The sequence below is a fragment of the Bison bison genome, unplaced genomic scaffold (assembly GCF_000754665.1).
Source record: "Bison bison bison isolate TAMUID 2011002044 unplaced genomic scaffold, Bison_UMD1.0 scf7180017864209, whole genome shotgun sequence".
In the NCBI taxonomy this organism is placed as follows: Eukaryota; Metazoa; Chordata; class Mammalia; order Artiodactyla; family Bovidae; genus Bison; species Bison bison.
In genome coordinates, this window is record NW_011494781.1 from 3,808,716 (window position 1) to 3,836,189 (window position 27,474).

General features: G+C 40.4%; 2 protein-coding genes across 4 annotated transcripts; one reads left to right on the forward strand and one right to left on the reverse strand.

The window, feature by feature from the left end:
* Positions 1-330: 330 nt before the first annotated feature.
* Positions 331-7,498, reverse strand: MRPL50 (mitochondrial ribosomal protein L50). The gene is made up of 2 exons (XM_010844818.1): positions 7,356-7,498; positions 331-1,024 (listed from the first exon to the last, which is right to left on the reverse strand). The coding sequence occupies exons 1-2, from the start codon at positions 7,445-7,447 to the stop codon at positions 637-639; spliced, it is 480 nt and encodes a 159-aa protein (XP_010843120.1). The 5' UTR covers positions 7,448-7,498; the 3' UTR covers positions 331-636.
* A 134-nt stretch (positions 7,499-7,632) lies between these two features.
* Positions 7,633-19,447, forward strand: ZNF189 (zinc finger protein 189). 3 transcript variants are annotated; one of them, XM_010844819.1, is made up of 3 exons: positions 7,633-8,035; positions 8,687-8,813; positions 16,731-19,447. In XM_010844819.1, exons 1-3 carry the CDS (start codon positions 8,003-8,005, stop codon positions 18,449-18,451), a joined length of 1,881 nt encoding a protein of 626 aa, XP_010843121.1. In that variant the 5' UTR covers positions 7,633-8,002; the 3' UTR covers positions 18,452-19,447. The 3 variants fall into 3 exon arrangements, with proteins under 3 accessions (XP_010843121.1, XP_010843122.1, XP_010843124.1); XM_010844820.1 differs by having other exon boundaries at positions 7,634-8,035; positions 8,729-8,813; XM_010844822.1 differs by lacking the exon at positions 7,633-8,035 and adding an exon at positions 12,525-12,616 and having other exon boundaries at positions 8,727-8,813.
* Positions 19,448-27,474: the final 8,027 nt, after the last annotated feature.

Consider the following 27,474-nt stretch of genomic DNA (forward strand, 5'->3'; position numbering starts at 1 on the left):
AGTGGTAAAGAATCTACTTGCAACGCAGGAGATCTGGGTTTGATCCTTGGGTCGGGAAGACCCCTGGAGAAGGAAATGGCAACCCACTCCAGTATTCTTGCCAGGGAAATCCCATGGACAGAGGAGCCTGGTGGGTCACAGTCCATAGGGTCACAAGAGTAGGACACAACTTAGCAACTAAACAACAAGAAAATAATGAGGCAGAAAAGCAAATTTCACCTTAAAAAAAAAATGCTCCAGATCTACTTTAATTCCAAGAGATTTATCTAGATTGAACAGTATTATTTTCTACTATTTCTAGTTGTACAGTAAAGCAAGTAGTGAAACATCTTTCGTAATATACTACAGATTTTTACTGCTTTTACAAATGTTATTTTATCTGTATATGTAATATATATTTTCATAAATTACGAATGACCTGATCCCATTAAAAGTTTCCGCAAACGTGAAAAAATCTTATTTGTCAATTCATGACAATGAAAAAAAAAAGATTAATAACTTTCTTCCACAGAGAAAAGTGGGTATAGAGACTAGTTCTGACAGCATTTCACATGGTAAAGTATCAAAAAGTCTGATAAACAGCCCCCTTTTCAGGGGGGAAAAAAAAGATTTCAATGTGTTCTTCCTTTGAACTGTTCAGTAACCCCAGGTGATTTTTAAATTGGGAGGCAGATTACTGGCAATAAGTTCATCAAATTTAGATCTATCCTGAACAGGCACACTATAGAAATCAAGAACATCTCTAACCCTGCACATCTGGTGAAGCCTGGAGTTAGGCACTGCATGGCCCAAGTCATCAGCTAAACGTGCTAAGAAGCTGAACTTCATATGAACATCTTCCAGCGAGATCTCCTGCCAACTGGTAGGAACAGATGAACCAAAAACTTCTTTGACATGAGATTCCAAACGACTCTGGAGATCTTTAGGTGGTATGTATGCTTGGCTTCGTAAGGGTGGACACACCAAGATAGGTTCTTTCTTCACCTCTTCTACTGTCTCAGCTACCACTGGCTGTTTCTCTTTTCTGGAGGGATCAAAAACAAATAAGTGAATCTTCAGTTCACTGCATTAAGGAAGTTGACAAGTTGACGAACACCAGACTTAATTTTGCCCATCAATCTAAATTAATATACTGCACAATTACTTATACTTAACTCTAGGCACTGTTGAGAAGAATTAAATAGGTCTCTGCCCTTATAAATTCATAGTTGAACTCAGCTGGCACAAAGAGAAAACAAAAGCTACCTTCAGATTTTACATGCCCTAAGAATTTCCAGGAATGAATGAAGATGGTAAATCCTCTGGAATTTCTGGTCCTCCCAGATCCAAACCCAATCTACCTAACTTCATTTCCCACTAATATCTTATATACATTCTATGCCCTACTCAAACTGAATTACCTTGTTTCCCACTCTTCTGATATCACATTAGCTCAAGTTATATCCTACCTTAAGTATTTATCTTTCACCTCCAATTACAGAATTCTTAATCCATCCTTTAAGTTCTAGGACAAAACTCTTCTCTCAAGCTTTACTTGATTTCCTCAATCAAATATAGCACTTTTCTCATAGCACTTTTTAAAAAAGTGAAGTATAATTGATTTACAGGTTGTGTTAGTTTCAAGTGTACAGCAGTGATTCAGTTTTGAATATATATATGTGTATACTGTAGTGTGTATACGTTAATCCCAAACTCCTAATTTATCCCCCCCTCTTTTCCCCTTTGGTAACCATAAGTTTGCTTTCTATGTCTCTGAGTCTGTTTCTGCTTTGTAAATAAGTTCATCTTTTTTTTTTTTTAAGATCCTACATATATCATAGCACTTAATATTGTTCTCAGAGCATACCTCATTCCACCTGAGTTTTAATTTTATTTACATTCTACTCCTCTTACTAGATCAGGATTTCTCAGCACCAACATTACTGACATTTTGGACCAGATAATTTTTTATTGTGGGAAGCTGTCCTGTTCACTGTAGGTTGCTCAGCAGCACCCCTGGCCTCTCCCCACTAAATTCCAGTTGCACTCCTGTCCTCCAGTTGTAATAACCAAAAGACATTGTCAAATGTCCCTGGTAGACAAAACTGTCCCCAGTTAAGAATCACTGTGTCAGATTATAAACTTGAATACAGAGATGTGTTTAGGAGTCCTTTAAAACAGCTTGTGTAACTATTTCACATGGGCCAATGTGAGGGAGTCTGTCTTTACACATTATTTCAGTGCTTAATATCTGTTCATAAACTAACTCCTGATTCCTAAGGAGCTGTCATCTGATTGGGATCGGTCATCCCTACCGAAATTGGAGGGTATCAGAAATGGACATTAGTCAAGGAAATGATTGGTAATGCTATTCCTCTGTGTCTATTCAAAGACTCTTCCAGTTAGCAATCCCTCTTTCTACATCAATTCTTTATCAATTTCTCCCTATCTACTATTCTCATGACACACAAATATGCTGTAGTATTTCCCACCTTTAAAGGAAATAACCTCCAGATTCCATGTTCCACTCCAGCTGCCTTTACAACAAAACTTCTCAAGAGTTGCCTACACAACTTCTGTACCTCCTGACCTCCCATTTTCTCTTGAAATTACTCCAGTTTCACAACTCATCGCAATGAAATGTAGTCTATTCCCTGCATCTCAGTAAGCTCTTACACAAGCATACCTCATCTTTTGGCACTTCATAGATACTGTGTTTTTTTACAAATTGAAGGTCTGTGGCAACCCTGCAATCAAGTCTATGGGCACCATTATTCCAACAGCATTTGCTCACTTAGTGTCTGTCACATCTTCAGAATTCTGACAATCCTTCAAACTTTTTCAATATTTTATTTGTTATGGTGATGACCAGTGATCTTTGATTTACTATTGTAATTGTCTTGAGGTGTCACAAACTATGTTCCTACAGACAACAAACTTAACTGACAAATATTGTGCGTGTTCTCACTGCCCCACCAAGTGCTCTCTCCCTCTTCTTGGACAACCCTGTTCTCTGAGATACAACAATACTGAAATTAGGTATGGAAGAATTGCCCATCTTTTACTTTAAATCAAAAGCTAGAATGATTAAGCTGAGTGAAGGCATGTCAAAAGCCAAATTAGGCTGAAAACTAGGACTTCCAGCTAAACAGCCAAGTGGTGAATGCAAAGAAAGAGTTCCTGAAGGAAATTAAAAGTATGACTCCAGTGAACACACAAATGTTAAAAAGCAAAACAGTTTTATTCCTGACGTGGAAAAAGTTTTAATGGTCTGAACAGAAGATCAAACCAGCCACAATATTTCCTTAAGTCAAAGTCTAGTCCAGATCAGGGCCCCAACGCTATTCAATTCTATGAAGGCTGAAAAAGGTGAGGAAGCTGTAAGTGGAAGCAGTGACAGATTTCATTTTCTTGGGCTCCAAAATCACTGTGGACGGTGACTGCAGCCACGAAAGTTAAGACACTTGCTCCTTGAAAGGAAAGCTAAGACAAAACTAGACAGCATGTTAAAAAGCAGAAACACTTTGCTGACAAAGGTCAAAGCTGTAGTTTTTCCAGTAGTCATGTATGGATGTGAGAGCTGGACCATAAAGAAGGCTGAGCACTGAAGAACTGATGCTTTCAAACGGTGGTGTTGGAGAAGACTCTTGAGAGTCCCTTGGACTGCAAGGAGATCAAACTAGTTAATGCTAAAGGAAATCAACCTTGAATATTCATTGGAAGGACTGCTGCCGAAGCTAAAGCTTCAGTACGTTGGCCACCTGATGCAAAGAGCCACCTCACTGGAAAAGACCCTGATCCTGGCCAAGACTGAAGGCAAAAGGCGAAGGCGGTGGCAGAGGATGAGATGGTTAGATAGTATCACCAATTCAATGGACATGAATCTGAGCAAACTCTGAGACAAAGTAAAGGATGGGGGAGTCTGCGTGCTGCAGTCCACGGGGTACCAATGAGTGGGACAGGGCTTAGTGACTGAACAACAGGAAAGGTTGGTTCACGAGGTTTAAGGAAAGAAGCCGTCCCTATAACAAAAGTGCAGGTGAAACAGCAACTACAAGTTGCACCAAGTTATCCAGAAAATTTAGCTAAGGTAATGAAAGTGGCTACACTAAACAACTGATTTTCCAGGTAGACAGAACAGCCTTCTATTGAAAAACGCCATCTAGAACTTTTATAGATAGAAGAAAGTCAATGCCTGACTTCAAAGGACAGGCTTACTCTGCTAGAGGCTAAAATAGCTGGTGACTTGAAGTTAAAATCAATGCTCATTTACCATTCTGAAAATCCGAGGGCCCTTAAGAATTATGCTAAATCTACCAGGCTTGTGTTCTATAAATGCAACAACAAAGCCTGAAAGACAGAACATCTGCTTACAACAAGTTTTATTGTATATCTGAAGCCCACAGTTGAACCTACCACTCAGAAAAAGATTCCTTTCAAAAAATATTACTGCTCATTTAACAACACACCTGGTCACCTAAGTAAGCTCCCTGATGAAGATGTACAAGATTAATATTTTCATGTGTGCCAACACAACTTCCACTCTGCAGTCCATGGAGCAAGGAATGAGCTTTACTTTCAAGTTTTATTATTTAAGAAACACATTTTGTAAGGCTATAGCTGCCATAGACGATTCCTCTGATGAATCTGGGCAAAGTCAGCTGAAAATGTTCTAAAAATAATTCATCAATCTAGATGCCATTGAGAATATTCATGATTCATGAAAGTGAAAGTCGCTCAGTTGTGTCCAACTCTGCAACCCCAGACTATACGGTCCATGGAATTCTCCAGGCCAGAATACTGGAGTGGGTAGCTGTTCCCTTCTCAGGGTACCTTCCCAAGCCAGGGATCGAAACCAGGTCTCTGGCATTGCAGGCAGATTCTTAACCAGCTGAGCCACCAGAGAAGCCCATTCATGATTCATGGGAAGAGATCAAAATAGCAACAGAAACAGAAATTTGGTAGAAACCAGTTCTAACCCTCATGGATAATTTTCAGGGGTTCACGATATCAGTGAAGAAGTAATTGCAAATATATAAGAAATAGCAAGACAACTAGAATTACAAGTGACCCCTCAGACATAATTGAATTGCTACAATCTCTGGTGGCTCAGACAGTAAGGAATTTGCCTGCAATGTGGGAGACACAGATTCCATCCCCGAGTTGGGAAGATCCCCCGGAGAAGGGAATGGCTACCCACTCCAATATTCCTGCCTGGGGAATTCCACGGACAGAGGAGCCTGGCAGGCCACAGTCCACTGGGTTGCAGACAGTTGGACACAACTGAGGAACTAACACTTTCAGTTTCAGGTTAAAACCTCATCATTGAAGAGTTGTTCCTTAGGAATGAGCGAAGAAAATAGTTTCTTGAGATAGAATCTACTCTTGGTAAAGATACTGTGAAGATTGTTGAAAAGACTACAAAGGACTGAGAACATTACACCAACTTAGTTGATAAAGAAGGGGCAGAGTTTGAGAGAATTGATTTTAATACTGAAAGAAGTTCTACTGTGGGTAAAATGTTATCAAACAGCATTACACGCTACAGAGAAATCACTCATGAGAGGAAGAGTCAATCAACGCTGCAAACTTCCTTTTTGTCTTATATTAAGAAATTACCAGACACCCCACCCTTCAGCAACGAACACCCTGAACTATCCTTCGCCATTAACATCAAAGCAAGACCCTCCACTATCAAAAAGATTATAACTCTCTGAAGGCTCAGATGATGGTTAGCCATTTTTAGCAATAAACTATTTTTTAACTAAGATATGCTTATTGTTTTCTTAGACATAATGCTATTGACATTAAACACTACAGTATGGTGTAAGTGTAACTTTAAATGTACTGGGAAACCCCAAAATCTGTATAACATGCTGAGATACTTGCTTTATCACAGCAATCTGGAAACAAACTTATGCAACTCCAAGGTATGCCTGTACTGCTCTAGTTTTCTTCATAATTTACCACTTTTTGAAATTATACTTGTTCACTTTTTCCTCCACCAAAACATGCTTTATGAGGACAAAGATTTGGTTTATCTTATTAACAACTGCATTCCTCACATCTAGATAATAGACACCCTAGAAATACTTGTTAAATGAGTCAGTGAAACAAACTTGAAGGAGATTTAAGAGATAATAAATACTAACCAAAATACAGGGAAAACAAGGACTTCCCTGGTAGTGCAGTGGATAGGAATCCACCTGCCAATGCAGGTGACATGGGTTAGATCCTTGGGATGGAAATATCCCACATGCCAAGGAGCAACTAAACCCACGCGCCACAATTATTGAGCCTATGCTGTAGAACCCAGGAGTTACAACTCCTGAGCCTACATGCTCTAACTCCTGAAGCCCCGGCACCTAGTCTGTGCTCCACAAGAGAGAAGCCACTGCAATGAGAAGCCCACACAAGGGAGCGGAGAGCTGCCCTGACTCCCTGTGACTACAGAAGTCTGAAAGCAGCAAAGAAGACCTAGTGCAACCAAAAATTAAATAAACAAATCACATATAAAAAAAGAATCAAAACAAAATGGAACAGAATGAAAGCTAATAAAACATGAGCTGATGAGAAAAATCCCTTTGGGTTGAAAAAGTTTTTGTTGGAAACTTAAGAGCTTATACAGTGTTTCTTGAGGTTCCTACAAATCTTCATGTCCTAACACTAGTCACAGACTTACTTTCACAAAATTTCTGCCCTGCAGAAAAAGCAGCAGATGGGGAGAGTTAAGAGACCGGGATTCCTGATCCAGCCCTGTCATTAACTTGCTTTCTGACTTTTAGCAAAATATTGCTATTTCCTTCAGGTGCAGGCTCGGTTTACTCTTGCCAAAGCACTCACGCTCTGAGAAGGGACTCTGTTTCGCTGCTGCATCCTATATAAAGAAATGCTGGGCCAGGGCAGTTGTTTAATACCTATTTGAGTAAATCAATGCGCGGACAAAATGAGGACACTGCATTCTGAATCTTTCTTGTGAATAAATACACCCCAAATGAATTTAGTTCAGCGAACACTTTCACATTCATGTTCTAAGTTGCCTGTCCTAAAACAGTCATTTGTTTCCCGACACCACACTATATTCCGCGTCTGGAACACGTGGTCAGTAAGTATGGTTTACCTAATAAATTAACAAGTGAAACGGAAGGAGAAGGGGGCGGTATTTCTGTTCTAAGATGAGTAAACTGGGGGCACACGAGGTGGACCCCACCACTCGCGGAAACAGGAGCTGAAGCTTCTGAACTCAGAACCCTCATGCACTTTCTCATCCTTTCTCTGGTAAGGCGCAGGACCATGGTCCCGTCTTAAGTTCATCATTCTCAGTTCCTCTCCTTACTTTCTGTGAGCATGACCCACGGTCTAACCTTCCGCTTTACCTGAGTCGAGACCAAAATTCTCTGCGTGGCGCCCCTGAAGCTACCACTGTGAGGCTTTTTCTGCCAACGCCGGCCACCCAGAGCGCCGCCATCTTCAGGGAGACCTTGGTAACAGAGCTCCACCCGAGGGAGGCAGAGGCACGCGAAGATCAGCCAGTAATATGTAAGCTTAGTGGCATGTGTCCTTTTCCGGTTGAGACTTACCCAGGCTCCCTCGCCTTTTGCACTCCGGGAAGTGTAGTTCGGTCGCCATGGCCGTGGCAGGGTGCACCCCAGCGCTCTCTCAGAGCATGACGGGAGTTGTAGTTGAGGGGCGTCCCGGGAAGGTTCCCGGTGACGCCTTCTGGTCCGGGGGCGGGCGGTCACAGAGCAGGGTTCCTGAAAGCAGCAGGAACTGGCAACCGGGAGGAGGCTCTAGCGAGGCCTGGAAGGCTGCACAGCTAGGCAGGGGGGTGCGGGGTGGGGGCGGCCAAGTAGCGCTTCTGACAGGCTGCTGGGGTCGTGACCGCTCGGGGCAGGACCTGGCCAGATCCAGCCTAGAGGCCTCACTTTCTTCGGGCCTAATATTCAGCGGCCGGGTAGGCCTTGCCAGGGCCTCCTTTTCGTGCGGCCACCCGGGATTCCTGCCCTGATTTTCTGTCTAAGAGATGGCCTCGCCGAGTCCCCCGCCACAGCCAAAGGTAAGTCGCCCCTCGGAGTATTCCTGTTCTCTCGCCTTTACCTAGCTCGCTAGGCCGCGCCACCGCCCCCACCCCCCTTTTCGGGTCTTTAGGGCCAGCGCGGTGCAATGAAGTACCCCCCTAATGTACTGGGGAGCCCTTCGCGATCACACTGCCCAGTGGCTCCTTTTTTCAAGAGCGACTTGATAAATCTAAAGAAAATTAGTAATGCTCCAAACTAGCGTTTTCATTTATGAGTTCTTCCAGGTGAGGTTATTCTACACCTGCCCCATGCCTGGATCCAAAGTAGACGCTTAGAAAAATTAACATAATTGAGTTGAAAAGGGTCGTAATTGAGTTGGAACGGGATGAGGAGGTGCAGGAAACTTGGGAAGGCCTTAGTGCAGCTTACTAAAAGTAAATTATTAGGGCATACTGGGTAAACCTTATCCATAAGCTCCTCACTACAGAGGACAGAGATCCAGCTGTGTTTTCCTCTAATTTGAGGTGTCCGAATTCTGTCTGTTCCCAGAATTGAGTCTCATTTGTAACTCTTAGTTATCATGTTCCTCCTAGCCTACTCGGCCCTGATAAGTGGTTGTTTCTGCTACTTTCAGCGGTAGAATTGTCCTTGAGACAACAAAACTGACTACAGAAATCATACTATTTCAGGGCTTGCTGACATTTGAGGATGTGGCTGTGTTTTTTACCCAGGAGGAGTGGGATTATCTGGATCCAGCTCAGAGAAGCCTGTATAAAGATGTCATGATGGAGAATTATGGAAACCTGGTCTCACTGGGTAAGAATCTGCTGTTTCTTGGATCAAAATAGCTAAGAAACTGTAAGAAAGCAGAACACATGAACTAGTACCATACCAAATGGCTTTGTTCCAAGGCTCCAATTCAGACCTTTCAGCCATGAATTGTTTCCATGGCTCTCATCCCTACCGTCCTTACAGTGACCAAAATACAAGCTTTTCTGGCTTCCATCCTCTTAATCTCATTCCCATATTGCTCTGTACTTTCCCTCCTAGCTCATCTTCCCACTGCTTTCCTCCCACCCCTTTTCACTCTGCCTTCTGGAGCCCCTGTTTCTCTTCACATGGTGTTCCCTACCCCTCCTGGCCTTAACTGAAACCTGGCACTTTCCCAAGGACACTACTTCTCTGGCAGGGGCGGCTTATTCTCCCACATCCTCTTCCTTCCCCATCTTTTGTCTCAGGGCTGAAAGGGAAAAATAATTGTTCTAACTTTTTCAGTACTGTTCCCAAAGCATTAGTTTTCTACCTTCAAACGTAATTTCTCTTTTGAGGTCTCAGCTGTCTTGCTCTACCCTCTTAATTTCTTTTCACTATCATCTGTCAATTTATTTATTTTATTTTATTTTTTTTGGTGTCTCACACATAGATTTTGTCACATTTCGGAATCTTCTCTCTGTTAACCCACACCATCATGCAGTCATTACTTCTGTCTCACTATATCTTCAAGGACCCTGCTTTTCCATTCTTATTAAGCACCTCACATCAATGATCACACCCTCAATTTTGTTATAACAGGCAAATTTTAAACCCCAATATCTTGTATTTTGACTAATAACCTTAGTCTTTCTCAGGTAGTAGATGTTTATTGACTATAACTAAACAAGTCAACAAAACAGACATGATCTCTGCCCATGTGGAGCTTACTATAACTTCCTACCTGTCTACCTTTTCTCCTTTCCTACTGAACCTGTTTATTCTTAATCTTTCCTGTTCCTTGACTTCCTTTTTTCCTCCCAGGCTCTTAGTTCCCTCCTGCTTCACCTTCTCATCTAACCATAGCTGCTGCTGCTGCTAAGTCGCTTCAGTCATGTCCGACTCTGTGCAACCCCATAGATGGCAGCCCACCAGGCTCCCCTATCCCTGGGATTCTCCAGGCAAGAATACTGGAGTGGGTTGCCATTCCCCGCTCCAGTGCATGAAAGTGAAAAGTGAAAGTGAAGTCACTTAGTCATGTCCGACTCTTAGCGACCCCATGGACTTCAGCCCACCAGGCTCCTCCATCCATGGGATTTTCCAGGCAAGAGTACTGGAGTGGGTTGCCATTGCCATCTCTGCTAACCCATAGATCTATATATAAAATGATCACCAGCATGCTGTCTTGCCACTTTGTCATTATGTTCTACCCATTCTGCAAACTTGAAGTCCTGTACTGGTTATAAAATCTGTCTTTTTCTCTTACCTGATTTGCTGAACACAGCAAGAGAAGTTCTGTAACTGAAAGAATTGATGCCCTGCATATATACAGGTGGTTTCCTTCTGGATATAAAAACCCAGTGGTTTTATCAGCAAATTTTTTTATAATTGATTTGCTCCTACCCCTGCTTCTTTTAGTGACTGTTTCAGAAACTTTGAGTTTTCCTTGGGTTCATCACTCAGTGGTGGACCTCACCTTCTGTTTCACAGAGAAGATAGAGACCACCACACATGAACTCTCAAGTTTTCTACCCCTCATTGCACACATAAGGTTGCACATTCTCTAAGAATGTATCAGTCTTCCCCCGCCACCCCCCACCCGTGTAATTTGATGATAGGTATGTTCATGGCGCCAGAGCTCTCCTTTGAGCCACAGTCTTTCTTGCTGCTCCTGTAACCTACTACTTATTTGCTTCACAGCCAGATTTTTGTAAGAGTGGTTAATGTGTATTCTCTACTTCTTTACTTCCCGTTATCTCTAAGCCTCTTTTTGTACCTCTGCCACTTACCTTCAGTTGTTTAACATTCGTCAGTAATGACCCAGTTGTCAAATACAGTAGATTCTTTTGGGACTTCCATTTCTTTATAGATATTTGAAACTCTTTATTGCTTCCTTCTATTTCTTTGCATTCTCAGACTTTCTCTCAGTCTATAAACCTACCTTGGCAGATCTTAGTTACACTCAGGTAATCAAGTATGTCATGATAAGTCTCAAATCTTTATCTCTACTTAAGTAGAGAGAAAATATGGAGCCTAGCTGCCTAAATAAAAATCCCAATTCCACTACTTATAAGACTTGTGACCATGGGTGAATTACTTAACCTTTCTGTGCCTGTTTTCTTTTTTTATATAAAAATGGAAATAATAATAATCCTAATCTTAGGATTATTGTGAGCATTAACTCAGTTAATATATGTAAAGCATTTAGGACACTGACAGACACGTATTAAGTACAATGTATAAATGTCAATTGTTACCTTCATCATCATTGTCATTATCTTCTCTGTTGAACTCCAACTTCTTAGTCATCTCCTTTTGAAGACCACATAAGTAACTCACATCTGGCAGATCTCAAATTATCTACCAAGATATAAGGGCCTCCTCTTCAGAATTCAGTACTCCATTCTCTGTGCTGTCTTTTATACACTTCCATTGTTGAATTTATTACAGTGTACCATAATTGTTATATCTCTATGCAGACTGATCTTCAAGAGGATAGTAACTGTATTCTTTCATTTGATTTCTCCAGCACTTAGCACAGAGCCAGGCATATTATATGCTTCTTAAATATTTGGGTGACTGAGTGAGTATACTTAAGACTCAGTATCTTTTGACAAGATTATTGCACTAGCTTGTAATCTAGCCCCTTGCCTCCAGTCTCCCTTTCTTCTAATATATTCTTTTTATTGCTACCAAACTGATTTTGTGTTAGTTAACTGCTTACAACTTCTGGTGATTTCTGACACCTTAAAGGATTAAAAAACAAAAAAAAATCTTAATTTCTTGTCCTGTATACTGGAACCACCTTATATAGCTCCTGTGTAGCTTTCTAGCCTCATCTGTTGTTTTCAGCATACGACTTCATTCTCCAGCCACATCAGATGCTAGGTTTTTTTTCCATTATGCTATGGTATCTCTGAGTCACTGACAGCTTTTTCCACCCATATAGTGTCCTGGTTGATAATATCAGGTGAATGCCCAGCCTTGCCTGTGCCTAGTATTGTAAAATAGCAGTGAGCCCATCTGTGATCTGCGTTCAGGCTCTCTTCTTTATTGTAGCTGAAATGCAGCTTTTCATGAGTTATTATTTCTTCCTCCACAATCTTTTCATCTTCCTGTATAAATTCTGTATCTACCCCCTTGATTTGTGCTCCCTTGATGAGAGATTATGGTTACTCAACTATTCCAGTGTAGTGTTTTCTGGCATTTCATCCTGTTACTCTACTTAACACAGCTTGTCTAGCTTGGTAATTTTGCCTCTTCAGTCATACCTATCCTTTCCATGCTGATTTTTCTTTAAAACCTGCAATAACTACATTGATGACAGCTTGATCTCTCACTTCTTGACCTTTCAGTTCTTTCAATTAATGTAGACTTCTTCAGTTTTAATAACTTCTCTCCAGACTGCTAGAGCCAGATTGGACCTTAGTCTCTTTCCAAATATTTATTCAACTGCTCATTCATTCAGTAAATAAATATAAAGCATTGTGGTTGGCCTAAAAATGCAAGTCCTTCCCCATTCTCTCATTGTTTTGTTTTGTTTTGTTTTTTTCCTAGAAAACTGAGAGAACTGCACTTTGAGGCACCTGTTTACTCTAGAAAAATTAGCTATGACCAGAGGATGGGAACATACAGTACAAGCATGGCAGGTACCTCAGAAGGTGGTTACAGCTACCAAGCCCAGGTCTAATGGCTAGTCATTTCCAGGCTGCTCTGTTTGGCAGCCTAGAGTCACTTGTTTTACATGTCTCTCTATTTGACCTATTTGTTTTCATGCTAGTGCCTCTGTGTTTTATTTACTTTAGCAATATATTATATTTCATGTCTGATAAGATAAAGTCACTCTTACATTCTCTTTGAGGTTATACAGTTGACCCTTGAACAATATGGGTTTGAAATGTGAGAGTCCGCTTGTTTGTGAATTTTTTTCACTAAATATGTACTACAGTACTATACAATCTGCAATTGACTGAATCTGTAGGTGCAGAACCATGGATATAGAGGGCCAACTTTAAAGTTATATGTACATCTTCAACAGAGTGGAGGATCAGTGCCCCTAACCTTCATGTTGTTCAAGGGTCAGTTGTACTTAACTAGTTTTCTGCATTCTACCAGTTGAAATTTAGATTCATTGGGGTTTTTTAATTGGTTCATGGGATTTTGGATTGAATAGTTGTTAGTTGGTTTGGGAAGAAGTAAAAGCCTTGTAATATTGACTCTCTTTGGCAATTGGTTGATTCTAGTTAACTGTCTTATGTCCTTCAGAAAAATTGTATGAAGGCTCAGTCCGGGGAGAGCCAGCGAGCGAGCGGGCGGCGCTACCGGCGCGTCTGGGCTGCCTCGCTGGGAGGGAGGGGGCGGCCGGCCGCCCGGCGGTGACCCCGGGCCCCGGCCGCCACCATGGGCTTCGAGCTGGACCGCTTCGATTTAAAAAAAAAAAAAAACAAAAACAAAAAAAAAGAAAAATTGTATGGATTCTTTTATGGATCTTGCATTTCTTGTTAGATATATTCCTAGGCCTTATGGTTTTTAATATGAAGAGCATATTTCTTTTCCTATAATATTTATTAACTAGTTATTCTTGGTAGTAAGAACCAGTATTTGTTCTATATCTTAGTCCTTTCATAGCTATTATATTTCATTTAATTCTTTTAGGAATTTTGGGTAGGTGGTCATTGTTGTTCAGTTGCTAAGTTGTGTCTGACTCTGCAACCCTGTGGACTGCAGCATGCCAGGCTTCCCTGTCCTTCACTGTCTCCCAGAATTTGCTCAGATTCATGTCCATTGAGTTGGTGATGTCATCTAACCATTTCGTCCTCTGCCACCCATTTTCTCAGAATTCTCCACTGTGACTTGTCTGTCTTGGGTGGCACTGCTTGGCATAGCTCAGAGATGCAGTGAGTTATGCAAACCCCTTTGCCACGACATAGCTGCATGAAAGGGAGGCAGTCATATCATCTGCAAATAATGTAATTTTGTATTACTACTTTGAGTAAAACCCTGGAACAATATCCACTGAGTAAATGTTATGAAAAGACATTAACACAAAGTCTTAGAAAGAACTTGTAATCCAATGGAAAATACAAACTGAAGTACAGTGTAATAATAGCTATAATGCAGTTATAGACAAAGGATGGTCATCAAAAACAGAACTCTTAAATCATCTAGTGGATTAAGTGAAGGAACTTTATAGAGGAACTATTGCATCGCATTGAATCTTAAAAAGAAATTAAGAGATTCTCAAGTAAACAATGCCAGTGGATATTTCATAAATATGAGATATGCAAAGAAATACCATAAATGACTAAAGCATAAGCAATTTACACACTTAAAGTGTGAGAGCATGGGAAGGAGAGTGAGTTGAAGCTTAGAGACCTCAAGAAGTACTGATATCATAATGTAGAGAGATTTGGTTTGATTTTAGAGATAATAGGATCTGTAGGTAGTGACATGATTAGAATTCCATTTCATGAAAATCTCTTCTGGATTCAATGAAATAGATAAAGACCAGAGCCAAAGATTATTAGTTGGCTTTTGCAGTAATCTATGGAAAACAGAGAGGGCAAATGCTAAAGAGTAGAATCATTGATTTTGGTGATTGATTAATAGTAAGAAAAAGGGAGAAATCTAGAATGATTTCCTGCTGTGGGACTGTAGGCTGATGGACAGTTAATGCTTCTGAAAGGAACATGATTAAAGGTGGAGATGGACATGACAAGTGATGATGGTAATGTTATTTGTGAGACCTTTATGAGACAGCTTAGTGGCAACATTCAGAGAGTGTGTGTATATAGAGCATGATGAGGATATAAACATGGATAGTAATATCTTTAAACAGTTGTGGAGAAGAGAAATGCATGAGGGAAATGTATTAGAAAAGGCCAAATAAGACGTATGAAGAGAACTAGAATACAATAGCATAGAAACCAAAAACAGTGTAAAGGAATGGGAGTAGTCAAGAATATCACATGCTGCATGTAAAATAAGGACTAATAAATGCCCGTTGCATTTGTTACTTGAAAGTCATTGGTGATTTAATGAGAACTTTCTCTAGATACTAGAAACAGAAACCAGATTTTATAGTAGATTATCAAGTAGATTGAATGGGAAGAGATTGAGTGTGGAAAACATAGTTAGAAAATGGAGAGGTACAGTGTTAAGATTTTTTTTTCAAAGCTTGGATTTCATCTAGAAAAGGATTTCAGGTTCAAGATAAAGTTGGATATATTTTGTATTTTGGTAAGGTGTACACGACTGAGCGACTGAACTGAACTGAACTGAAGAAGGTGTATGTAGAATTCTATTGAGAATACAGATTGAAGAAAGAGGAAGAAATGGTAATAATTGAACAAGTGCCCAGAGGCAAGTGGGATTGAGAGAGTAGATGACTTAGCCTTGGATAAGAATGGGATATATCTTCATGTAGCAGTGCAGGTAATTTTAGGTACAAGACAGATAGATGAGGCAGTTCTCATCCTTTTTCTTTGAGTGAAAGAAAAGACTGTCTACTGAAAATGAATTTGAGAGACAGTACTGTAAGTAGCCTTAAGTAAAAATAAAGTTTCTTAGGGAAATAACAGAAGAGGGTTTTTTTTTGGAATAAAATAACGACTGGTTTGAAGTAAGTGAAAAGAAAATTCAAAGATGACTCCACAGTTAGAAGATTATAAAATTGAAAGAAAAAAGGAGGTATAAAAAAGGAGAAATTGTTAGGGTCAAATAAGAATTTAGTGGTGATTGAATCTTCTCATGGAGTTATCCACCAGGCAGCAAGAGATAGAAAATCAGGAAAGAAGTCAGAGGCAGACTTAAGTGTCCCATATGCTGCTCTGTTTTATTATAGACCATTATGTTATCTTTTTTCCAATGCATGCAAGATTATCATTTCTTGGATGTCATGCAGACTCCCAGTTGGAAATGAATAGTTCCAACGTGGGTCTTATATCTTTAGAGGAATGAGACTCATCTATACTTGAAGAATGTGGTATCTGTGGTAGGTGAAGTCATGAACTACCACAGGCTATTCTTTTTCCTAGTTTCTTCCATTAGCTCTAAACATGTTCTTTTTTTCCTGCTTTTCTATATAATAGAATCCATATCACTTCAACTCAGTTTTTTAAAGCCATTTATCTCCATATAGGAACTATTTTACTTAGTATTTTCTTTGTCATATTCTACTCTTTCCCTATTTGTACTTATCATCTATTCCACTTGTTAAGAGGCTTCTTGCCTTATCTCTAAATTCTAATTCATTATATTAATACAGTGCCTGGAATGCTTTTATTTGCAATAAATTCTTGGTAATGAATGAATTGTTTCCTCTGGTTTTTGTCTGTTTTCCTTCTCAGCATCATTTTATGTGTTCTTTTCTGTCAGTTATTTGGCTTATTCACATTACAGTAATGCTACTTCATCCTAAGTTTTTCTGAACCTGCTGTTTTCTTTCCACATTGTCCTTTCTTTCCTGATAGCTAGTTTGTCCTACTATTACTTATTTTATTTCTTTGTTACCCTTTCTTTAAGGAAAACATTTCATTTTATCAGAAAACTAGTACTAAATAATATTTATATAGCTTGTACTGTTTGCCAGGTAGTTTTAAATGCTTTATGTATTTGAACTAATGTAATCATCACAAGGGTGCTGTGATACAGTGAACTACATTTTATGCACATAGTAGATTATTTTAATTATCTTATTTTTATGACAGTTTCTCCTTGCTGGCAAAGAACTAGGCTGACATTTATGTTTTCCATTTATTCCAGATGTTTTAAACAGAGATAAGGATGAGGAGCCAACTGTGAAACAAGAAATTGAGGAAATTGAGGAAGAAATGGAACCACAGGGTATAATACTTACAAGAATCAAAAGTGAAATTGACCAGGATCCCATGCATAGAGAAACCTTTGAACTTGTTGGTAGGTTAGATAAACAAAGAGGAATCTTCTTATGGGAAATACCAAGGGAATCTTTGACCCAGGAACAAAGAATGTTCAGAGGAAACACTAACATTATCCGTAAGAGACCAAATTCAGAAGAGAAATGTCATAAATGTGAAGAATGTGGAAAGGGTTTTGTCCGCAAGGCTCATTTCATTCAACATCAAAGGGTCCATACTGGAGAGAAACCTTTCCAATGTAATGAATGTGGGAAAAGTTTTAGTCGCAGTTCATTTGTTATTGAACATCAGAGAATTCACACCGGGGAAAGGCCCTATGAGTGTAATTATTGCGGAAAAACCTTTAGTGTGAGCTCAACCCTTATTAGACATCAGAGAATCCACACTGGAGAGAGACCCTATCAGTGTAATCACTGTAAACAGAGCTTCAGCCAGCGAAGAAGCCTTGTTAAACATCAGAGGATTCACACAGGTGAGAAACCCCATAAATGTAGTGACTGTGGGAAAGCTTTCAGTTGGAAGTCACACCTGATTGAACATCAGAGAACACACACTGGTGAGAAACCCTATCACTGTACCAAATGTAAGAAAAGCTTTAGTAGAAATTCGTTACTTGTTGAACATCAGAGAATTCACACTGGGGAAAGACCCCATAAATGTGGTGAATGTGGGAAGGCCTTTAGATTAAGTACATATCTTATACAACACCAAAAAATCCACACTGGTGAGAAACCTTTTCTTTGTATTGAATGTGGAAAAAGCTTCAGTCGGAGCTCATTCCTTATTGAACATCAGAGGATCCATACAGGTGAAAGACCTTATCAGTGCAAAGAGTGTGGGAAAAGCTTCAGTCAACTTTGCAACCTTACTCGTCATCAGAGAATTCACACAGGGGACAAACCCCATAAATGTGAGGAATGTGGAAAAGCCTTTAGTAGAAGCTCAGGTCTTATTCAGCACCAGAGAATCCACACCAGAGAGAAGACTTATTCATACAATGAAACCAAGGAAAGTTTTGACCCAAATGGAGGTCTTGTTATACAACAGGAAGTCTACCCTAAGGAAAAATCTTATAAATGTGATGAATGTGGGAAAACTTTCAGTGTCAGTGCTCATCTTGTGCAACATCAAAGAATCCACACTGGTGAAAAACCCTACCTATGTACTGTATGTGGGAAAAGCTTCAGTCGGAGCTCGTTTCTTATTGAACACCAGAGAATCCACACTGGTGAGAGACCCTATCTTTGCAGACAGTGTGGCAAAAGTTTTAGTCAACTTTGTAATCTTATTCGACATCAGGGCGTTCACACAGGTAATAAACCCCATAAATGTGATGAATGTGGGAAGGCCTTTAGCCGGAACTCCGGCCTGATTCAGCATCAGAGAATACATACAGGAGAAAAACCTTATAAGTGTGAGAAGTGCGACAAAAGTTTTAGTCAGCAGCGCAGCCTTGTCAACCATCAGAAAATCCATGCAGAGGTGAAAATTCAAGAAACCCATGAATGTGATGCTTGTGGTGAAGCCTTCAATTGCCGCATTTCTCTTATTCAGCATCAAAAATTGCATGCTACATGGATGCAGTAATGTGGAGAAATATTTAAGTTCAGTTTGACTTGAGACCAGGTACCCAAGTGCAGTTTCAGTGTGGCTCAGTGTGAGTCACTCTTAGTGATCAAAGCAGATTCTCTTTGGCCTCAGGCACATGGTTTCTAAAGATTCTGTGAATAATGGGCAGTGCCCACATGCAGTTGAAGACTTCATTACTCTTCATTTTGATCAGAGAAAGACTCAGTAATTTAAGCATCTTTTTTTTTTTCCCCAGATCTCTCAGTGGAGAGGTTAAACCCAAGTTCAGAGCACTTAATTATAATTAATAAAAGGGAGAAGAACAAAGTTGCATATGCCTAGGGGAGCTGGAAGCAGCTGATGTTAGAAAACTTAGTCCTCTGGCACTGAAATACATGGTGGTTCTTTGAGTTCCACAATATGTTTGGCTGTGTGTGCCAAAGTTCAGTAGTTAAGCATATGTTTTATGTTTTCAAGGAAACAAAGCCCCCGTTTTTTTTTAAGAACTGACATCCAAAGCTGTTGTCCTTGTTGAAGCCAGTTTGGCATGTGGCTTAAAGGCAGTTCCAATGCCATGTGGTTCCCAGATCTGTGAAATGAGTGGACCATTAATTTTACATGTAAAGATTATGTAACAAACCTAGCAAAGGTGTTACCAAGGAATCTTAGGTAGTGCCTTTTTTCCCCTAAGATGGGCCCAAAAAGGTGGAGGAAGACACTGTTCTTTGTGTGCACTCCATTCTGTGAAAGATATTTGTAGTCCTAGATAGACTAAATCTTATTCCTCTACTACCAGTAGCATGTGAAAGTGTAAATATTTTGATTACTGAGAGTTGGAAATAAAAAGACCTGGAGTCTACGCTAGGAGACAGATATTTTGGTATGCCTTGGTTTTTATGGTAACTAGACTTTGCATGCAATCTTTATTTCTGGTTCTAGGGCTTCCCTTAGTTAATGGTTATTATAAACCTATTAATTCATTTGTTCTAGTCATTAAATCTGTTTTGTTTTTTGCTTTGTGTAAGAGTTTATTTATTACTCCATTGTAAAATCTACCCTGTCAAATGCATTACTGCATTTAAAAATTAGAATCAAGAATTTAAATTGCTCTGATTTGTTCTACATCTGACTAGTTACCTTTTCTGGGATAGTTCAATTGAGGTTAAGTCTTTCATTCCTAATTCCAAATCACCAGCACACTCTTATTCTAGATTTCTTAATAGTTTAAGCAAAAGACCTCACTTTCTTCTGTAACCTAGATATTCTACTTTTTCTGCACCAGTAGTTCCCTAGCCCAGGTTCACAACTAATAATGAGGTTCTTAGACCTGTTCTCTGTTTTGAAAACCTAATGCAAAGTGTATTTTTGCAGCATGCACACTAAACATTTTCTCTGCTCTTTGCTGAAGTTGCATTGTTTCATGTATGGTTATCTAGCTGAGCAGAAGTTCTGGCTGTTGACTTCACTTTAATTCGGGGCCATGGTAGTATGAGGTGTTCCCACCATAATTTTTAACATACTTGAATGTGAATCTTGCATCTTAGATCCAAATTCCAGTAACACTGAAATGGTTCTTATGTGTTCAGTTCATTGGCTACAAAAAAGCATAGCCAGCAAGGTTTTTGTTTTTGTTTTTAAGCAAGTCCACTGCAGTATACACTGCTTTTTTCCAAGAAAATGATAGAAATAGGCAGGGGTTTTAGAGAGGGATATGAAGTTCGTAGAAGACCAGGAAGGAGAAAGTTGAATCTTTCAGGAGGAAATGATGCCTAAGATGAGACAATCGAGTACTAGAAAAGATGAATACTGTCTGAAGACAGAATTGTGAGAGGATCTGGTAGGTTCAGAGTGAACTCGCAATAGGAATGTGACAAGAGGCAAGACTGCCCATAAACAAGCATCATGTTTAAGAGATAGGACTTGATTTCTGCCTAAAATCCCATGGTAATATTTTCCTTCTATTTATGATATGTTGAGTAAGGACACATTTTAAGAATACTGTTCAGTTTTCACAAGTAAACCCCTAAATAACTGGTACTCCACTTAAGAAATATTACAGTACCCCAGATTCTTGTGTATCTTTCCAAACATACACACAACACATCTTGTGGTGCCTTCATTTTAACTCAAGGTGATGTGGAAATGAATAGGAGGGAAAAGACTGGTTCTTGACCATTCTTAGATCTGGGGATCTTAACCTCAGAAAATTGCATAAAGTAAGGGTTCAAGGACCTGTCATTTCCATGTTAACTTAAAAGAGTCTCAAGAGTAGTACTGTTGAGAGGTTGTGGTGTCTTTAAGGCCAGATGAAAGAAGGATATGAACTTGAAAAATGCAGAGTAAAACTTGATTGCTAGTTGGATGAGAAAGGCTGAAGAAGAGTAAAGATTCAAGATGAGTTTGGCTGGTTGGTACTCAATCCTGAGGGTGGAGGAGGAGGAGGAAGGTGCATCTGGTGTGGAATGAGGAGATTAATTACTCAAGTGTTTGAGCATGTAATGTTTGGTCTCTCTGTGAGAGAGGTCTAAAGATAATTGGAGATGTGGATATGGTGCAGAGGGAAGATCTGGATTAGGATTTGATTTAGGAATTCACCAGTGCTTAGACACAGAAATGAATTAAGATTTAAGGAGAAAATAAATCCAGAGTGGAATCCTGAGGGCCAGCCTTGTTTAGTGACTGGGAAAGATTTAAAGGAGACTGAGAAACAGCCAGAAGTGTGGAAAACCCAGTGTGTGCATGCTCAGTTACTTCAGTCGTGTCCAACTCTGCAACCCTATGGACCATAGCCTGCCAGGCTCCTCTGTCCATGGAATTCTCCAAGCAAGAATACTGGAGTGGGTTGCTATATCCTCCTCCAGGGAATCCCCAATCCCAGAATCAAACGCATATCTCACACCTTCTGCATTGGCAGGTGGGTTCTTGACCACTAGCACCACCTGGGAAACCCAGTACATAGTGATAATTGGTACAGGGAAGTGACCCAGAAGAGTGCTGCAGGGATGTCAAATAGGGTTGAAGGGTGTCCTTTAGACTGGATAATTAGAAAGTTGTTAATGAGTTCTGTAGGCAGCTTCTGAAATAGAGAAGAGCCAGTTTTCAGGGGCTTAAATAGTGTCTGAAGAGGACATCAATTCTCAAATACTGTAAATTCATGATGAAATGGTGACTGTTCTACATTCAAATGGTAAAACAAGGACAATATAATGTCTTTGTAAAAAAGCTAAATTGATTTAAGACCTCAACCTTATTCTGAAATAATGCCCCGCTTAGAAATAAAAAAGTCCTTTCATGAAATAATAGTAATTTTGGTCTGTGAGTGTATGTCTTTAGTTTAAAAAAAAAATAACAACCCTTTTTTGATTATTCTTAATTTTACTGATCTGTAAAAGGGAATAAAAAGAAGGGAAAATTTTTAAAGAGAAAAACTGAGTGTTTTTCCATTGTGAATAGATAACCAGTTGAGGGAGAAACTGAAGATAAGGGAGAGCAGCTGAAAATTGAATTATTAGATAAGCAAAGATGAATTTTAGCCCTAATGGGAGGACTTACTATGGCAGCTTTTTTCCTCCCAATTGGGAGAAAAGGAAAGAGTACAGATTTAGTGTCTGGCTGAGGGAAGAGAGGGCTTCTCTGGTGGCTCAGCTGATAAAGAATCTGCCTGCAATGCAGGAGACCTGGGTTCAGTCCCTGGGTTGGGAAGATCTGGAGAAGGGAATGGCTATCCACTCCAGTATTCTGGCCTGGAGAATTCCATGGACTATATAGTCCATGGGGTTGCAAAGAGTTGGACACCACTGAGCAACTACTTGAGATGACCCATCTTCCAAAAATAGTCAAATTCATGAGAGGAAAGGAAGAGGCGTGACTACCAGGAGCCGTAGAGTTGGGAACCTTGTCAATAGTGATAGTTTTGAGTAGCAATTAGGGACAATGGGAAAGAACCAATCAAAAACTTGGGGAGGGCTTTTGGGGTTTTGTTTAGGGCCCAGCTGAAGGAAAAGGCTGAACTTTTAATGTGTGTGCTCAGTCTCTCAGTCTTGTCCAATTCTGTGACCCCAAGGACTCTAGTCCTCCAGGCTTCTCTGTCCATCGAGTTTTCCAGGCTAGGATACTGCAGCAGGTTGCCATTGGCTTTTATGGCATTATTTTATGGCATTATTCAGATTCCTTGTGGGATTTAACACATGAAACAGAAAATTAGGGTTAAAGCAGATGAAGCAAAATATTAGATGTTTTGGGGTTCTCCAGAGAAAACCAATAAACTGATAGATAGATGGGGCTTCCCTGGTGACTCAGCAATAAAGAATCTCTGCAATGCAGGAGGTGTGGAGATGCAGGTTTGAACCCTGGGTCAGGAAGATCCCCTGGAGAAGGAAATGGTAACCCACTCCAGTATTTTTGCCTGGAAAAGACCATGGAGAGAGGAGCCTGGCGGGCTACCGTTCATGGGATTGCAAAGAGTCAGACACAACTGAGCAACAAACAACAACAGAATGATAGATGATAGGAATTGGGCTCCCTGGTGGTGCAGTGGTAAAGAATCGGCCTGCCAGCGCAGGAGATGCAAGATACGCAGCTTCAATCCCTGGGTTGGGAAGATCCCCTGGAGTAGGAAATGGCAACCCACTCCAGAATTCTTGCTTGGAAAATCCCATTGACGGGGGAGCCTTGCAGGCTACAGTCCATGCAGATGCAAAGGATCAGACATGACTTAGCGACTGTGCACAGCACAGCACATGTGATTAGAATATATGATGTCCCATGGTATGCTGTCCAATGTTGGAGAACTATGAAAGCCAATGGCGTAATTCAGTCTAAATCCAAAGAAGCCTAAGAACCAGAAACGCTGATGTCCAAGGAGAGAAGATGGATACCCCACTTGAGCAGAGAATAAATTTGCCCTCCTTCACCTTTTTGCTTGATTCAGACCCTCAACAAATTGGATAATGCACTCAGCATTATTGAAGGCAATCTTCACTCAGTCTACAGACTTAATACGCAACTCTCTTTCAGAAACACCTTCACAGACATTCCCAGAAACAACGTTTCACCAGTATCTCAGTCCACCAGAATTGAAATATAAAATTTTCATCACAGTAGATAACAGTTTAAAATGAGCAGGTGAGAGTGGTTGAGTGGTTAGGACTTGGTCCTTTCACTGCTGTGGGCCTGGATTCAATTCCTGGTTGGAAATTGAGATCCCACAAGACATGCAGTGTGGCCAAATACGTAAATAGAGTAGCTGAAAGGAGTCTTTGGTGGCAAAAAGAAAATAAAAACGGAAGCTAACTACTGTAATACTCCATTTCTTTGTAATTTTGATGAGTGAGGCCTTTCATTTTCATCTGTCTTCCTAAAGGAAGATAGCAGCAGCAAATCTAGGGGCATACCCAGCATACCCATATGATATTTGCTTGCAGAGTAAGTTTCGATTAAAAAATATTCCAATCATTTTTTGAAGTTAGTGCTCCTCATTTGTAATTTTTATCCTTCATCTTCCTTCTCTACCTCCTTCAAAAATGTTTTGTGGCCTTGGGTATTGGTAGGGGTGAGTTGAGAAGGAAATGGCAACTCACTCCAGTATTCTTGCCTGGAGAATCCCATGAACAGAGAAGCCTGGCAGGCTATAGTCAATGGGGTCTCAAGAGTCAGACACGACTGAGCAACTAAACCACCACCACCAAAGCTTTCTCTATAACAATGTGTTCGTTGCTCAGTCATGTCCAACTCTTTATGACCCCATGGACTGTAGCCCACCAGGCTCCTCTGTCTATGGGATTCTCCAGGGAAGAATACTGGAGTGGGTCACCATTTCCTTCTCCAGGGGATCTTCCTGACAAAGGGATCAAACCCAGCTCTCCTGCATTACAGGTGATTTCTTTACTGTCTGAGTTATAAGCTATAGCTTATTTGGCAATCCTGCTAAGTCACTTCAGTCGTGTCCGACTCTGTGCGACCCCATAGACGGCAGCCCACCAGGCTCCCCCGTCCTTGGGATTCTCCAGGCAAGAACACTGGAGTGGGTTGCCATTTCCTTCTCCAATGCATGAAAGTGAAAAGTGAAAGTGAAGTCGCTCAGTCGTACCCGACTCCTATCGACCCCATGGACTGCAGCCTACCAGGCTCCTCCGTCCATGGGATTTTCCAGGCAAGAGTACTGGAGTGCGATGCCATTGCCTTCTCCATATTTGGCTATAAGCATGGCCAAATAGAAAAAGAACAGATATATTTACTGTGCAAATGGGACAAGTCCAATTAACATGTATTTTTTAAAAATATCTGCCAGGTGTTAGTTATATAGTGGCATCAGGCAGTCCTTTATTCTCATTCACTGGGGAGTGAATAGTAATTCATATGTATTCCACAGCAGAAACCCTGCGAGTAAAAAAAAGTCACCCAGCTTTCCAAGACACCTAGTTTTGATACATTTTGCACAAATAAAACATAGTTCATAATTTTGCCTGTGCTATTTTCAAAGAGCCATGTTCTCAAGAACATACTTCTGATATCAGTCCAATGGCTAAGATAAAACCTCTTTATCACATGATAGTCATTGTGTCCCTGGATTCAAGAACTGCACTCTGGCCTGTAAATTCCCCCTGGGAAAACCAGGGCAGGACAAGGAAAATCTGGAAGTGGCTGCACAAAGATGCCTTGACCTTGGACATCTGAAGAGGGCACACCCGAGACCTCGAACTACAGCATACCCCTGGTTGCTGTGAACTACTGGAAGAATTAGTTATGTGCTTAGAAGATGCTCTATATTTCACTATGCCACTATACTCAAAGGGCTATCCAGCCTCTTTTTGAGAATTAGATGTAAAAGAATTTTGAATTTTCGTTTGTCCCAGTGCTTGCCTTTCAAGTTCCAGTAAAACAGATTTATTAGGATGGTAAATAGCTATGCTACATAAGGAGAGTCAGGGGTTGTTTTGCCCAACCTAAAGATGTCATGTCAGGGACTTCTATGGAGATCCAGTGGCTAAGACTTCGTGCTCCCAATGCAGGTGGCCTAAGTTCTATCCCTGCTCAGGGAATTAGATCCCACACTCTGCAACTCAAGATCCTGCATACTGGAGCAAAGATCCTGAATGCTGCAACCAAATGACCAGCGCAGACAAATAAATGAAAATAATAAATATTTTTAAAATAAAAATAAAGATGTCACATCCACTCACTGACTTCTGTCACCCAGAGGCTTGGCTCTATGTTGATTTGCTGTTATCGCCACTTAGCTGGCTCCCAGTTTCCTCCCAATTTCTACAGTATAAAAACTAATTTTCAGCAATACTCTTCTATTATGTTATTCCCTGATCAAAGATTACTCAAGGGTCCCCATTTCTCATTACTTTAAGGCAAAACTTTTCCTAATATCCTTGCCCAGTCTGCTCTCCCACCTCACTGTGCCACTCCACGTGGCCTCACCATTTTAATCTAATTTCTCACCATTTTAATCTAATTTCCCACAACTTCCTCAAAATATACAATCTGTACTCTAATCAGGACACAGTTAATTCATCTTCACTTCCACTCAACTGCCTTTACCATTCTTTAAGAGCCAACTTACAGAGAAAAAATAAAATATTTATTCATGACTTATATATCTGTCACTTTACAAAAAATATTGCTAATCTAACAGCAAACCTATTTTTACAGATGGGAAAACTGAGACTCAAGATCCAAAGATCATACAACTAGCAATAAACTGTCTGCAATTCATACCACCTCTTTTGATTTTAGCACCTTACCTATACCAGTGTAATTTAGCACATTACTTTATACCATTTTGTTTCCTAACTGTATCCTTGCCTTCCTCATCTCAATGGTAAGCATACAAGGACGATATAGTATTTTTTCAGCACCAGGCATACAGTAGTGCTAAATGAATACTTGCTGACTGGTTTTATATATGTCTACATATAGTGGCACCCAGTACTGAGTGTTAGACTATTTCAGGAGCCTTAGGACAGAGTATGTTACAGCCAGAAAACCATATTCGAGTGATGAAAATAGAGCTGTGACTGACTGTTGAGCTTTGCTGTTACTCCTGTCTCTTAGTTTATCTTCTGTAAAAAATATGCTTAGAGAATTCGTAGGATTACATGAGCCTTGGGACTCTAGAGCATGGAAAGTTCATCTGTTATTCTAGAAGTATGGCATATATTATTCTAAAAAACAGGTTCACAATTCTTTATCTGAGAGCTTTGAGAATATATATGTTTCACAAATCAAATTTTTTATATTTTAGAGAGCAAATATATGCTTATGCTGTATATTTCATCATCCCCTCTACAGGGTCCAAGTCAGCACCTATCATCAGACACATCTCTGCTTCCCATCAAGTGGAATCAAGATCACATTCTTGAGTTAGGGTTTGCCACCAAATAATTTACTGCAAACTTTTGAGAAAATTTTTGGTTTTTAAAGCTTTTTGTATTTCAGAGTTGTGGATAAGAGATTCTGAATGTGTCATTGAGATGTATTGACTCATTTAATCTCTCAGTAATTCGTGATACTATTAATTTGGAGAGGAAGAAACTGAACCACAGAAAGGTTGTATAAGGTGTCCAAGGTCACATGACTAGGAAGCAGTAGAGCCAGCGTTGGAACCTAGACTATCGGACTCCACAACCTGTGCTTCCTTATGAGTACTACCTTCCCATGCTGCTGCTGCTGAGTCGCTTCAGTCATGTCTGACTCTGTGCGACCCCAGAGACGGCAGCCCACCAGGCTCCCCCGTCCCTGGGATTCTCCAGGCAAGAACACTGGAGTGGGTTGCCATTTCCTTCTCCAATGCATGAAAGTGAAAAGTGAAAGTGAAGTCGCTCAGTCATGTCCGACTCTTAGCAACCCGTGGACTGCAGCCTTCCAGGCTCCTCTGTCCATGGGACCCTCCAGGCAAGAGGACTGGAGTGAGTTGCCATTGCCTTCCCATAGGACTTTGCAAATCACACCAGCCTAAGTCTCACTACAGGTTATGTGACCTTGAACAATTCCCTAGCACACTGGATGCCAGTTTCCGCCGTTGTTGCTGTGAA

Coding starts and splice junctions, on each gene's coding strand:
- MRPL50 (XM_010844818.1), bottom strand. CDS start 7,447: ATGGCGGCGCTCTGGGTGGCCGGCGTTGGCAGAAAAAGCCTCACAGTG. Junction 1,025..7,355: donor GAATTTTGGTCTCGACTCAG/GTAAAGCGGAAG, acceptor TGATCCCTCCAG/AAAAGAGAAACAGCCAGTGG.
- ZNF189 (XM_010844819.1), top strand. CDS start 8,003: ATGGCCTCGCCGAGTCCCCCGCCACAGCCAAAG. Junction 8,036..8,686: donor GTCCCCCGCCACAGCCAAAG/GTAAGTCGCCCC, acceptor ATACTATTTCAG/GGCTTGCTGACATTTGAGGA. Junction 8,814..16,730: donor TGGAAACCTGGTCTCACTGG/GTAAGAATCTGC, acceptor CATTTATTCCAG/ATGTTTTAAACAGAGATAAG.